This window comes from Papilio machaon, chromosome W (assembly GCF_912999745.1).
Source record: "Papilio machaon chromosome W, ilPapMach1.1, whole genome shotgun sequence".
Taxonomy (NCBI): domain Eukaryota; kingdom Metazoa; phylum Arthropoda; class Insecta; order Lepidoptera; family Papilionidae; genus Papilio; species Papilio machaon.
Genome location: NC_060015.1, coordinates 6,099,598 through 6,114,752, shown reverse-complemented (window position 1 = coordinate 6,114,752; position 15,155 = coordinate 6,099,598). Strand labels below are relative to the sequence as shown.

At 35.5% G+C, this 15,155-nt stretch overlaps 2 protein-coding genes and 1 long non-coding RNA gene across 5 annotated transcripts; 2 read left to right on the top strand and 1 right to left on the bottom strand.

Annotated features, from left to right (window-relative positions):
- Positions 1-120: 120 nt before the first annotated feature.
- Positions 121-6,000, top strand: LOC123723003. Its single transcript, XM_045685546.1, has 2 exons — positions 121-360; positions 5,755-6,000. Exons 1-2 carry the CDS (start codon positions 121-123, stop codon positions 5,998-6,000), a joined length of 486 nt encoding a protein of 161 aa, XP_045541502.1.
- A 1,368-nt stretch (positions 6,001-7,368) lies between these two features.
- LOC123723193 (putative nuclease HARBI1) lies at positions 7,369-9,318 on the top strand. Its single transcript, XM_045685759.1, has 6 exons — positions 7,369-7,705; positions 7,788-8,029; positions 8,159-8,343; positions 8,427-8,559; positions 8,631-8,772; positions 8,863-9,318. Exons 2-6 carry the CDS (start codon positions 7,790-7,792, stop codon positions 8,991-8,993), a joined length of 831 nt encoding a protein of 276 aa, XP_045541715.1. The 5' UTR covers positions 7,369-7,705; positions 7,788-7,789; the 3' UTR covers positions 8,994-9,318.
- A 4-nt stretch (positions 9,319-9,322) lies between these two features.
- On the bottom strand, positions 9,323-10,531 carry LOC123723194. Of its 3 annotated transcripts, none has more exons than XR_006756670.1 (3): positions 10,114-10,531; positions 9,753-9,902; positions 9,323-9,569 (listed from the first exon to the last, which is right to left on the bottom strand). It is a non-coding gene; the product is annotated as an uncharacterized LOC123723194 (long non-coding RNA). The 3 variants fall into 3 exon arrangements; XR_006756671.1 differs by having other exon boundaries at positions 9,757-9,902; XR_006756669.1 differs by having other exon boundaries at positions 9,816-9,902.
- Positions 10,532-15,155: the final 4,624 nt, after the last annotated feature.

Genomic DNA, 15,155 nt, shown 5'->3' with positions numbered 1-15,155 from the left:
ATATTTTAAACAAAAATAATTTGTAAAAGAAACCCTAGCAACAAATTGCAAAGTGTCATCTGAAAGTCATCTCATTTGCAAGTCATGTTTATAAAATGTTAACATACAATTTGACAAAATATGTCTGAAATAGATAAAGTTCAAAGGGATAATGATTCGACTTATAAAAGTTCCTTGCTGCTGCTTCGCCTGGGCACTTTGGTGGTGTTAGCGTGCATGTTGACGGTGCACCTGCGGTCTTTGAGGCTATTTCGCTGGGAGCAGTCGGTGACGGGCGGAGTCGTCATAGCATTTTGTATCGCCGAACTCGGCCTAGCGTTGTGCGCCGGCTCTACAAATTGCCGCGGTCATGCTATCCAGGTAAATTTTGCAAACACTACATAGTAGTTGCTATATTTAATGTTGGGAAATAAATAAAAATATTTTCTAAAAGCAAAATATCTCGAATTGAAGTTTCTTTCCTTCTAAATTTATACCGATCTTACACTAAAAGGTATCTACTACGTCTAAAAGTTATGGATACCTACTGAAAATATTTATAGTATAAATAATAATGAAATTTTACCTGTTAATAAAATTTGTATTATGTTTCCTGAGATGTCCGAAGTCCTTTATGAGAGTACATCGCTTCATTCCTTCCGGTGCGCCCCAAATCACGTCACGTGACAGCTCCGCTAGCGCCACTGCCGACACCAGCGCCTCTAGCGGACCTAACCTGCAACTCCAAAACCCGGGAGCACGCCACCAAGCCACCACCTTGTCATTGTTCGACTCATAACCGAATTATTTTGGTGGAATAACCACCAGAAAGCCCTTGTCTGGACTTCGGACATCTCAGGAAACATAATACAAATTTTATTAACAGGTAAAATTTCATTATTATGTGTTCCGTTCGATGTCCGAAGTCCTTTATGAGAGATCTGTTTGTTATCTTCTGGTGGCTTGTGAAATAAGAACGCAACAATGTGATAAAAGCACTTAATTTTTCGTTAAAAAGATCGTTAGAGGTATTTTGATCACTAATCGCAATTAATTGGTTCGGATGATTTGTATTACTAACCCGGAAAAAAGAATATCTTGATACAAGTAATTGAAAAAGCGATTGCTCCAGTTTTGCTCGGCTATGTAGTACACATATGCTTAGCCTTTTCGTGGCATCATCGTCATTCTCGGGCTCGGAGCCCACCGTAAACTAGGGACGACTAGGCCACAGTCAACCGCCCGGCCCAGTTCGGCTTGGTTGACTTCACGCTATCTTTGAAATTCTATGCAGATTTTCGTGGCATCGAATTTCCGTTATGCAGTTGCCAGCACTATTTTCATTACATAAATAAACAGAAAACGTCAAAGTACTATCAGATGCAATTTAACTTACACCAAGATAAACATGTGAAGCTCTTTCGACATATTTAGCAAGATAAGTGGTCCTGAATCAGTCTTTATAATAATATATTATCTGAGAAAACAATAACTTACTCAAACAGTGATAGAAGTAAAATCGTTATTTTCTAAGGAACACGTAGCCATGCGTAAAGCTAATACGTGAAATTTTAGTTACGTACGACTTAACATGACAAAAAGAAAAGAGAGAACAAAATAAGATTTTGCAATATTTAAAAGTCGCCGACTAGAAATCGAAAAACACATTCAAACTGTTAGACGGGGAATTACAAGATTGTCGGTACTTAGCATAATTTTTATTATGAACAAAAAATTAATTTCAAGTTAAGCGATTTAGGACATTCCACTTTCAGTTAGCTTATTTTAGGTAATGAAACGGCTAAAAAGCAATGAAAACATCTTATCAATATAAAAACACCTATAAATGTATGTTTCCTTATATGTACTGAGATCATATCACAAAATAAAGCGACGTTCAATCTATGAATCTATCAAGCGTTACAGCCCTTCTAGGGGCTAGGTTGGCTCATGACAGTGTGTCGGTGAAACTGACCCAGAGGGCAAACCATCGAAAATCTTTTCTTCTTCGGATGCTTGAAAGGTTTCTATTCAGAGGAGTGCCACAACATATAAATTTTTCCGTCACTGTCAAGTGTGTGTTAACGTATGGTATAAATGGCAGCAGGGAAAGCAAAACTTTTCCTGACGAAGTCGTATTCCAAAATCTATTGAAAGAGTCGCGACAACATCTATTCGAGTGTAATAAGTCGGCTGTATTAAAATTTGTTAAGTAGCGAACCGTTATTACCGCATCAGCTTTGCTGTTGTTAAGCTTAACATGCCCTGCGGAGCCTTATTGGTCTGGTGAGCGGTGAGGAGCCGTGAAGTACTGTCCAACTTTGAGGGACAAGTACGATGTCTAAAACTTTTTGCTAGAACCGGAAAATACTTTGTCAATCCTGAAGGCTCTACAATTGTACTGTCCTGTTTGAGGGAGCAATACGTGCTATCAGGTCGTTCACCAGTGCAATTACACTTGTCAATCTCTGAAGGTATACATAACGTAATACTGTCCCAGTTTGGGGGAGCAGAACAATATCTAAAGCAGTTCACTCGTGCCAGAAGTACGCTTGTCAATCTAAGACACCTTACAGTCATACTGTCCTAGCTTAAGGGAGCAGTAGGAGCTTCGAGGTGCTTGACTAGTGCCTGAAGTAAGCTTTTCAATCGCCGAAACGTTGCGAATACTACTGTCTGGGATTGGGTACTGTCCCAGTTTGAGGAAGCAGTATGAGTTTCCATGCTTTCTTTAAGGAAAAACAAGCGTCTGTCGCGCTACAGTTATTGGCAATGCAACTTTCCCCGTGGGGTGATGAAAGTCGCAGAATTGAACATCCTAAGAGGCAGGGCCAGCTCAAGAGGTCAATTGCCAAATGCTAAGCGATCCCATCTCATCTTTTCCCGGGCAAACATTTTGGAAGTCTTGACTTGTTTTACGTGTAAAAGCGCTTGAGCTTGCGCTTAAGCAGCGATACGCATACGTTACGTAAAACTCTGCGTTTATTCACAATCAAGAAGTCGTTCAGGTATTTTAGTTGACATAAACCGTGGTTGCGAAAACGGACGACCGGCCAAATTGACAGATATACAAAGCATCGGTGCAACTGCAGACACGTCATCCGCTAACATATGTGACGTAATGGATTAGCAGAAACGAAGGTCAAGCTTCAATGACAAACGTATGTCACCCATATACAACCGCAATGCACAGTACAAGTTCATTACAACGTGATCTTAAAATATTCACCTTAAAAGCCGAAGTGTGCAGTCTGCGCGACCTTAGCGCCATGAAAATATTGAGCCATCGATAGGCGACAATAAATTTGTAGATATCGAGCATATCTGTAAGGAACCCGAATACTTAGTACCACAAACTATTTCGTATCAAAATAAAACTAAAGGTTGCAACTCGATTAATGGACAACATAGTATTAAGATAATGTTCGCTTTGTCTGTTGTTCTCTGCTAATGAGTGTACGGGTAATAGCGGGTACTTATAAAATTGGAGCTACAATGGCATGACTATAGTTCCATCTTTTTTTTTTTTTTTTTATTAAATACACAAATGTGTTCTAAAACTAGTTGATATGATTTATCACTTCTAGTACAAAGAAAAATCTATATATATATAAAGGAAAGTCGTGCTAGTCACACCATTCACAACTCAAGAAAGGCCGAACCGATTTGACCGAAAATTTGTGGGCTTAGACCCAGGAAACGGACATAGGATAACCTTCACCCAGTTTTCCATTTCCCATTCCGCGCGGACGGAGTCGCGGGTAAATACTAGTAAAAAATTTATTAAAGGTGATTAATAAATAAAAGGTAATTAACTATGGTTGTTATTAAAACTCTGGATTCTACATGGTGAGATTGCGCCAGACAGCCACCACAAATAACCTATAGTCACCTTGTTTTATCCTAATCCTATTTATTGCCCCTCCCCCTCTTTCTTTTTCGATAATGTCAATATTCGCGACTGTTTTGAGTTTCACACTTGGTACGATTTAGAATAATAACTTCTAAAAGGGGGGTCCAATGACAGCCATTAAAGGAATTTCCATGCAGCTATTCTTAGCAACACTAAACCGGGTGGCGACTCATTGCATGGCATAGACGTACAAATAACTTATTTATGAAGGTTAATAATTTGACCGCACTTTGCTAAAGTCATTACTATGCCTCTGTATCATGCGTATGAATCATTAGACAGAAATCTATTTAACAATACGAACAGCACGTACGTGGTACGAGTTTAAACAGCTACAATGACAAGAATGTGTAGCGAACCTAAGAGGGCGTGTCGTGAAGAGCACTGCCAAAAAGGTATCTTGACCCACTATTCTATAGCTTCGTATATCGTAGCACTTAAGGTTGAGTGTAATCGACGTACTAAAATTCGTCCAGTACGGTAAGGATTATCCATTTGAAATAAATGTATTTCAATAAATTAACATCTTGGAAACATATGGCACGTAGAATATATTTAAAAAACAAATGACATGTTAACGATCATTGCAAATTTCGTTATAGACGATTATTACACATGTACCTTGTAATTTTCTTTTTATTTTTTTTTTTGCTAAGACGGTGTATACTTTTTCGGTTTGAACAAAAGAAACACTATGAAATAGCCTTTTCGATTAAGATTATACTGTAAAAACCAAGAGAACAGTGAACTTTTTTACTTGTAATGACAATTATTTAACTAACTATTCTATAATATCGAACTATTTGCGAGGTAGTTGGCTTCGAATTCGGCAATTCGTACGGAGTTTGACGTTTCAACGATTTCCTGATTGTTACAATACGCTTCAGTAATCTCATAATATACAAATTGACACGTACGCAACATAAAAATAATGGAAGTATTATCGAAGTATTTCAAATAGGTCAATGAACTAGCGTTCCGTAATGTGTAACGTCAACTTAAGTATGTAAAACGACATCGATAACGATATAAAATTTCTATTTCCTCCATGATCTTTAGTATGGAGATAGCGAAGCTGAAGCCGCAGCTCACGCAAGGTTCGAGCATCGCTATCGTTAATGCTCGAGCTGCATTTGGGTCTTCGAACCGCACAAACGTCTCGAGGCTCCATCAGAACTTACTCGTTTCGTCCATTTGTTCTGCAGCATTCGGCAACGACGACTTTCCCCGTAGGGTGATGAAAGTCGCCAAGTTGAATACCCTAAGTGGCTGGGCCAGCTAGAGGGTTCAACAGCCGGCTGTTAACGCTGTTATACTCACGACCATCGAAGTTTTCTTGTAGACTCTTCTAATATCACGTGACGCACTTCTTCAAAATTTTTTTAACTTATAACTTTGTAATAAAGAACTTTTTAAAGAACTATTTGTTTGAAAACCTAGGGACGACCGTTCGGTTTGAAAAACGACGCAACAATGACAAGGTGGTGGCTTGGTGGCGTGCTCCCGGGTTTTGGAGTTGCAGGTTAGGTCCGCTAGAGGCGCTGGTGTCGGCAGTGGCGCTAGCGGAGCTGTCACGTGACGTGATTTGGGGCGCACCGGAAGGAATGAAGCGATGTACTCTCATAAAGGACTTCGGACATCGAACGGAACACATAATACAAATGTGATTAAACGATAATTATAAATTAGCTCTTCGAGTTTAAACAATTGTCCAAGAAGGTTCGTTGCTTCTTATGGCATGAAAAATTAAATAAGATTAGAGAGAAATGGGTGTGCCTACAATAAGTAATAGAGCTTTGTTGAGTATTCAGTTCCGAATCGCTAATGTTCTATAATGTAATGTGCAGTTGACAATTGTGCAGGCATATTTATGCGGCACCGGTGCTGCTTTATTGGCGGTCAACGCTGGAGTCATCTACCGGAGATGGAAAAGTGCCAGCCAGCTGACGCACGTGGTGGCTGAGCTGCTCGGAGTGCTAGGAGTGCCTCTCAAGCGACAAGTCGTTATAAAAGTGGCTCTCAGTGCGATCGCGGCAACCTGCTTGCTTGTTGATCTGTTTTTCGCACCTTATTTTTTACGTGATAGAAGTCTATCAAATAGCAATTAACCCTGATCAAGTACCATTTACTCAGGTTTGTGAAATTGTTTATTCCTTTGCGACGAATTTTAGTGCGATTTAAAAGTCCACGTTTCGGGATTACGATATTTATGATATGACGTCATCATTGTCCAACTGTAATGTAAATTATAAAATCATATTATTTATATGAAGAAACTTAAGTAAACTTGATTTATTTTAATTTATTTAAACAATTTTGGGATACATGCTATTGTAAGTAACGTATTATTTAATCAATATGCCCTCAAATAAACTCAAAAGAATACAATTTAGAAATTATTTCAACATGAGATGCATCATTCACGCAGCATTCCAAAGGAGGAATGTAAAAAGTGTGGTTAGAAAAAAAGGATCCAGGTATAAATTACTTGACAGATCGCAACATTTTTCAAATACTTATGTTGTATACTCAAACTTTATTGATAGTTGTTTATGTGTAATGTATAAATATACGACATCCGCACCCAAAAGCTTTTACTTTCTAATGGCTTCTACTTTCATCTATATACGAGAAGTAACTTGTTATATATTTCTGCTAATTCCATTTATGTAAATTGAATTGATCAAGTTTCGAGTTTAATTGATCATTATGTTATCAACAACCGAAAAACCGCAGATTTCGCTTAGTTTATCAGACTAAATTTATCGCATATTAACGCTATGGCGACGATCCATATATCCAATCACTTATACACTCAGACGCCAACTCCAGTATCTAGTGAATTCTTGATAATGCAATAAAGAAACAAACTGAAGCTATGGCAGGTAGTTTAGGAGAGGGATGAGAAAGAGCTTAAGATGTCAAAGAGCAGTGCAAAAGGTTCCACCGTTGACGTCGCCATGGCATCCAAGTGAGGTAGAGCTCTTTAATCGACGCTGGATGTTGTCGCCTACAGCTTTTCTGCCTGACCATTGCATGACGAATTATTTAAAGCGTCAGCGGTGCTCTAATCTCCGTGAAACGTTCCAAATTCGAATTGATTCGTGATTGAAATGATCCGTGGCAGGTTAAATTTTAGCGAAAGTACACGATTTTATAATTGCAACTTGTGAAAGGGGTAATTATTACACTAGGCGTGGTTCCGAATATTCCTTATGAAAGTTGGATTTAATCGTAATGTTTCTTTTGTTTCCTTTTTTATTTCCTGTTAAATGTTAATAAATACCTAAAACTAAATTTGTCTCGAAATAGTTTACAAGGATTTCGTAGAAAAGATAATTTTTTTTTCCAAAATTTATGGCCAATAAATTTTATGTTGCGTTATTTTGTAATGAATAGTAGAAAATTGGCGAATATTATAAATACCGGCGTTCATTGACCCGCGGTCAGCACGTAAGTGAAAGTTTACCAGCGGGGTTAGGCAGTAAAAAACAAAAACGAAACGAAAGCGACTGTCGTTCGATTGTGATTGGTTGAGAGACTGACGTCTGACGTCACGCGTTAAAACCGTAGGCAGTAACACGCACGAAAGACGAAAGACGAAGCGTCGTCTATCGTCTATCGTTTTTCGACCAATTCCTTTGAAATTCTTAGGCAGTAACACGAAATGACATTTCCAATCGTTTTAAAAGCGACACGATCGTTCGTTTTTGAGACGATCGACAAAGGTGTCTCGTTTTGCCGCGAAGTCAACCGAATCAACTTTAGTTAAATATCTTAAACTATTATTAAATATTAAATAAAACTTCTAAGGTGAGAAATCAATTTGGTATTATGTTATAAATGATTTGTTAGTTGAATAAAGTAAACAATTTATGATTTTGGCATATTATAGATATGTCTCGCATGTGGACCGCCTTGATGTTAGAAGCTGCAGATGCCGAAGCTAAAAAGATGTCTCGGCAGCGTATGCTTCTACAAAGATTAAAGAATCGCGAACGGTTACTCCAAAAAATTCCGGAGTGGCAGTTTAGAGCTCATTACAGGCTGAATAAGGAAGAGTTCCACTCGTTGTGTGACGAGCTCAGGCACAATACCAGTTTAAAAGGTTCGAAAACAACTTCACTGGAACTTAAGGTAAATTGATTTCTTATGATATATGTTTTTTTTAATATATGTGTGTTAAAAGGTGATTATGTATTTAATATGATTAATGTTAACTTTAGTCACTTTGAGTCTTATACTGACACAATTATTATATTTTAGGTGCTGACAGCATTGAACTTTTATGCCATGGGTTCATATCAGAAAGGTGTTGCTAATGAGGTACATATGAATCAAAAAAGTGTAAGTCGGTGTATCAGAGAGGTGACAAAAGCTCTGAATGAGATTTCAAATAAATGGATACAATTCCCACAAACAAGCACACAAAGAACTAAAATTAAGCAAGGGTAGGGGTTACTATATATAACTTCCGTCATTTTATTTTTATTACCTTGAGCACATACAACTACTTACAAATATTATTTTACAGATTTTATACTAAGTTTAATTTTCCTGGTGTAATTGGTGCCATTGATTGCACCCATGTGGCCATAGTTCGTCCAGCTGCAGATGTACTTTGTTTTTATAACAGAAAAGGCTTTCATTCTCTTAATGTCCAAATGGTATGAACCTTTTTATGTTTGTTATAATAATTATAAGATAATTAAAGATTAATCTCAATTAAATATTTTAGGTATGTGACAGTGATCTCAGAATCACTAATGTTAATGCCAAGTTTGGTGGTGCAAGTCACAACAGTCATATCTGGGCAAGTAGCAGACTGCAAAGCCATATGGAGGCTCTGCAACTATCTGGCAAGTCCGTTTGGTTGTTGGGTAATTGCATTTTTAGTAGAAAAATATTTAACAGGTGATGTTCTATGTTAAATATTATTTGTAACTATAATATTACTTATAACATTTTAGGTGACAGTGGTTACTCTCAAAGGAGCTACCTTATGACACCTATTCTGAATGCAGAACCAGGATCTAGAGGAGAGAACTACACTAGAGTGCATGTCAAGGCCCGAAACTGCATAGAAAGGGCATTTGGTTAAATATAGATTTTGATATTTGTTAGGTCAGCGTATCCTTTATTATCACCCTGATTATGCAGCAGAAATAGTTATTGCATGTGTGGTACTGCATAACATGCTCATAGATTCAAGAGGAACTCCTACAGATGATGCAGAAGTACTTTTGTCCACTGCTCTTACACAACCAACTGTTGTTGAAAACGGGCCGGATGTGATTGTGGGGCGGGCTGTTAGGAATAGACTAATTATTGGCAGTTTTTAGTTTGGTTGAAGAAGCCCACACAATAATGTCTAAAAGTGTATTTTTAAGAAGAAATATGATGAAGATGAATGTTTTACAAATTAAAAATAAACTTTATTTATATACAATTATTTTTTATTTCAATATTCACTTAAACATTAATTACACAAGTTACAACCAAAACCAATGTAAATGTTACATGTTTTTGCATTTGAGACTGCATCTCAAAGCATAAGCATTACATTAATAAGCCAGTGAGTGAGGGTCCTGGATGCCATTTCCCTCTCCTTTGAACTGATGATGGGGCAGCTATACTCTTGAAGAGGAGGCAACATATATATCATTTTGTTCATCATCTGAAATATCATGATAAAGTTAGTAAATATTAATGTTTAAACTGTATATAATAAGATAAAACTAAACATTAAATTGTATCAATTGATTTTAGTTAATTTATTTTACCCAAATGATTAAACAGAAACATGGGCAAATAAATTGAGGTAGGTACTAATTAAATATTTTTCTATTAATACAGTTACCAACTGAAGAATAGATTTGCATATCTGTTTTCTAAATGAAATAACAGGATTGTAATAAATTACTGTCAGTGATCTGCTCCAAAATTTGTATTTGGATAGATGGTTCCTCAACTGGAGGCTCCTCATTTGACTGTTCCTCTACTGGTAGTCCTAAAATATAAAGTTTGGGTGATGAAATGTGATATTCGTAGCTAGGAAAATGGCAACTACAAAACTATTGTTATTAAATACATGATTCAATAGCAAGGGCACTTGCAAAGAATAAGTAAAATAAAAAAGGATGTGTCTGCCAGCATAACAAACATGCTTCAGAATGAATGTCTTGTTTTATGTTTACAATCATTATTACATTAGAACCAACCTTGATCCATTGCTCCATAGACTTGTCAGGATCACTACCTGCCTTACCCAGCAACATCTTTAATAGTTGGCAAAGTTCCTGGCGCCTCACTCTTCCCTGCGGGGTGTTTACCATTTTAAATACGTTATTGACGTACCTTTCCATAAATTCCACCATTATGGCGATTTGCTCATTGCTTGCGTTTTAAGAATTCATTTTACAAAACGTAAATTGAAACACAAACACTTCACTAAACTTTTGTATTTTTACCGCGAGAATATTTGACCTTTATACGTCAAATTCAAATGACACAATGTTGATCGTCAAGTATAGACAATAATTTGTTTTTTTTGACGATTCACCTTCGTCTGCACGAAAGCGACTGTCGTCTGTTACTGCCTAGCCTTACACGGAAAAACGAGAGACGCTATCGCTTAGACGAAACTCAGATGAAGAATTATATAGATATGGCATGCGCGTTCACCCGTAAGGGACAGATAGAGAGTACTATAGACTATACCTATATATAAGTAAAAGGATTGGGGTTACCAGTTATTTGTTTTGTCCCGAAAATGAATAATTACGATATAATTTAATATTTACCAATTTATATATTCCCAATTATATTGTAATTAATAAATGTAATAAATATAAAAAACAATGCGTAATTTTTGTTTAAGTGACTAAGATTAGGTAAACAGATTTTTTAGTAATACTTAGTCAGGTCATAAATTCTGTCACATGTTTAATATAAAATAATTGAAACAAGTTTATTCATTATGTGACCATTTATATACCAAAATGAACTTAACAAAACATAGATTCTTATGACACTAAAGTTTATTCAAAATGACCTCCGTGATTTTGAATACAGGCCTTCAATCTGCGCGGCCAGTTGTCTATCGCAGCACGAACGAGGTCCATGTCAATATCGGCGGCTGCCTTAATCTAGGATGTCTTGAGTGACTCCAAAAAAAGAATTTCCCGATATTTTTTTCCCGCGTACCGCTTCAACAAAGCGCGGCATCTCTTCAGTCTTAGGTCCATTAGACCAGCATTCAAACGATGTCCTGTTTTTCTTCGATATGCACGAAGTCCTAAGTCTTCTTAAAAAGCTACAAAAAACATACCAATATTAAAGTCATATAATTTTAAATTATTCTGTATATCATTACAGTGAACACTATATGTAAAACTACTTAATATTTAACTATTTTGATTGTACTTTCTAAGAAATTAAGTAACCGATTTCGATAAAATTTACATGGGACAAATTAAAAAATATACTCTTTAAAATCAACGGGATAAGAAAGTATCAATAAAAAACACAGCATATATCAGAATTAAAAACTACTCATTTTGAAATCTGTTGAAAATAGTATAAAAAATGTGAATTGTTTCATTTATATACATTACAAATACTATACTTTATTTCCCCTAAATTCAGGGTAATTTTTACAACAAGATGGTGGTATTATTTTTACGGGTAATAACCAACCAATTTGAAAAGAAGTTTAATATGGCCGCTTGTTTCCCAGATCCACAGTATATTATTTGACACAAATGACATCTGCGTTTGGGCGCATAATGTTCGAAAAATACGATTTTATTTTATCTGATTTTACACGTATTTTAACATATTAGTTATTACAAAGACTGTAAAGAACAACTATTTTGTATTTTCTTCCTTATTTTGTATGAATACATTTGAATAGGTGCGTAGTTACAGTACTTACGAGTGAAAGGTTATGTTTTCCTCTTTTCGCTCACTACGGCTTTTACAACCAACAATACAGCAGTATACCATGTTTTATACACTTGCTCTCACTAAAACTGTAATATCATAATATTTTTGCACAATTACAGCCACTAAGTACTCACAATTTTCGAAAAATAGCACGAATGTCAAACTTTGTTAGGGACAACCTAGGTTGTTTGTAGGGGACAACCTTTGTTCCAAACAAACCCCAAAGCCTGGTACGCAGAAAGGGACGGAAGATAGTTATCCCTGTCTTTGTCACGTCACAGGAATTGGGTATAACTGTATCTCTCTCACTCACGGTATTATTATTACCGTGTCATAGACTTGAGACGAAACGATGGAACGTTTACTTAGTCGCTGTAATTGTGTAAAAATATTTTGATATTTCAGTTTTAGTTAGGTAAAGTTTATAAAACATGGTATACTGCTGTATCGTCGGTTGTAAAAGCCGTAGTGAGCGAAAAGAGAAAAACATAACCTTTCACTCGTAAGTACTGAAACTACGCACTTATTCACATGTATTCATACAAAATAAGGAAGAAAATACAAACTAGTTGTTCTTTACAGTCTTTGTAATAACTAATATGTTAAAATACGGGTAAAATCAGCTAAAATAAAATAGTATTTTTCGAACATTATGCGCCCAAACGCAGATGTCATTTGTGTCAAATAATATACTGTAGATCTGGGAAACAAGCGGCCATATTAAACTTCTTTTCAAATTGGTTGGTTATTACCCGTAAAAATAATACCACCATCTTGTTGTAAAAATTACCCTGAATTTAGGGGAAATAAATTATAGTATGTATAATGTATATAAATGAAACAATTCACATTTTTTATACTATTTTCAACAGATTTCAAAAGGAGTTTTTAATTCTGGTATATGCTGTGTTTTTAAATATTTGATACTTTCTTATCCCGTTGATTTTAAAGAGTATGCTTTTTAATTTGTCCCATGTAAATTTTGTTTCTTAGAAATTACATTCAAAATAGTTTAATATTAAGTAGTTTTACATGTAGTGTTCACTGTAATGATATACAGAGTAATTTAAAATTATATGACTATAGTATTGGTATGTTTTTTGTAGCTTTTTATGAAGACTTAGGGATTCGTGCATATCGAAGAAAAATAGGACATCGTTTGAATGCTCGTCTAATGGACCTAAGACTGAAGAGATGTCGCGCTTTGTTGAAGCAGTACGCGGGAAAAAAATATCGGGAAATTCTTTTTTTGGAGTCATTCAAGACATCCTTGATTAAGGCAGCCGCCGATATTGACATGGACCTCGTTCGTGCTGTGATAGACGACTGGCCGAGCAGATTGAAGGCCTGTATTCAAAATCACGGATGTCATTTTGAGTAAACTTTAGTGTCATAAGAATCTATGTTTTGTTAAGTTCATTTTGGTATATAAATGGTCACATAATGAATAAACTTGTTTCAATTATTTTATATTAAACATGTAACAGAATTTATGACCTGACTAAGTATTACTAAAAAAATCTGTTTACGTAATCTTAGTCACATAAACAAAAATTACGTATTGTTTTTTATATTTATTACGTTTATTAATTACAATTTAATTGGGAATATATAAATTGGTCTATATTAAATTATATCGTAATTATTCATTTTCGGGACAAAACAGACAACTGGTAACCCCAATCCTTTTACTTATATATAGGTATAGTCTATAGTACTCTCTATCTGTCCCTTACGGGTGAACGCGCATGCCATATCTATATAATTCTTCATCTGAGTTTCGTTTTTAGTTTTTTACTGCCTAACCCCGCTGAGCGTGTCAGTTAACTTGAACTCAGCATTGTTTAATACTTGTCTCTATGAGAGGATCGCTATACTCTCGTGCACGCGTGTACTTAAGGAAGAAAAAATCAAATACTATTTATTATATAACATTGTTAATTGTTTTTATGCAGAAGCTTTCTTTTACACTTGAATTTATCTTTATGACGATGTAAGTAATAAATCACCTCACTAAGATATAATGTTTCAGTCATCGCTAAGAAAGACTAATAGAATTTCTAAAGTCAAATTACATGTCGCTACAGGTGACGTGACGTCCTTTTGGGAACTAGGAAACTATTTACATTAGTAGATTATATTTAATTTGTACATTTTTACAAATAATTATACAAAAATAAAGTAATAATAATATTTTTTTATTAAAATTAAATCCGCAATAAGTGCACTTCAGTTTTACAATTGGCTTCTTGTAAACATGGACGCGCCATTACTTGGCCTAAGAAAGCGTGGTGACCTCAACAATTCCACGGGCACAGACCCCATTCGCGAGAGCGTATCAAGATAAATTAATTTTTTACAATTGATAAACTATCTTCTGAACATTATTTTTTTTTCCAGCTGACAGTGGGTAATAACATTTTTCTTGGGTTAGATTTTTCAATTAGCCGATCTTTTTGCGCTTTTTTATTGTCGTCATTACTTATTATTATTTAGTATTTCCATCATTTTCAGACACAATAAAATTATATACTTTCAGGGGATGTTGTTTGTAGTCTGCGTGAATACACCAAGATGAAATGTAACAGCTGTTGAATGAGCTCTGTATCGCTATACAACAAGCTGACAATGTTTTTGATGCAAGCATCAGTTTCGGCAAACGTAATGTCTCATATAGCTACTTTAATGGCAAAGAGGTTAGGTTAAAATGAATACAATATTCTATTCTATCTGCACGTATAACTTTCTAGAAAACTACTTTAAACGTTAACTTTCTACCCTGGGGCAGACTTTATTCATTACTACTATGTACTCGTAAGTATGAAAATATCTCGTTCAGTGGGTCAATTTGTATTAGTCGTATTTTATCAACCGATTGTAAACAAGCAAGGATCAAGTCAAGCTGACGTAAATTGTCTAGATAGTACAACATAAATTGTAGTCATCCTTCTAATAATAACTTAAAAACAAATTAAAGTGTTAATGTATTCTATATACATATTGAATATACAATACTAGCTGTCGCCCGCGACTCCGTCCGCGCGGAATAAAAAATAGAAAACGGGGTAAAAATTATCCTATGTCCGTTTCCTGGTTCTAAGCTACCTGCCCACCAATTTTCAGTCAAATCGATTCAGCCGTTCTTGAGTTATAAATAGTGTAACTAACACGACTTTTTTTATATATATAGATTTATATACAATGCGCACGTTTTATGGTAATGTTAGAAAAACTATATTTTACCTGTACAGAACGACCGTAGTGACCTAAATGAATTATCACCAAGGAAATTGTAGGTACATATAGGATACTTATT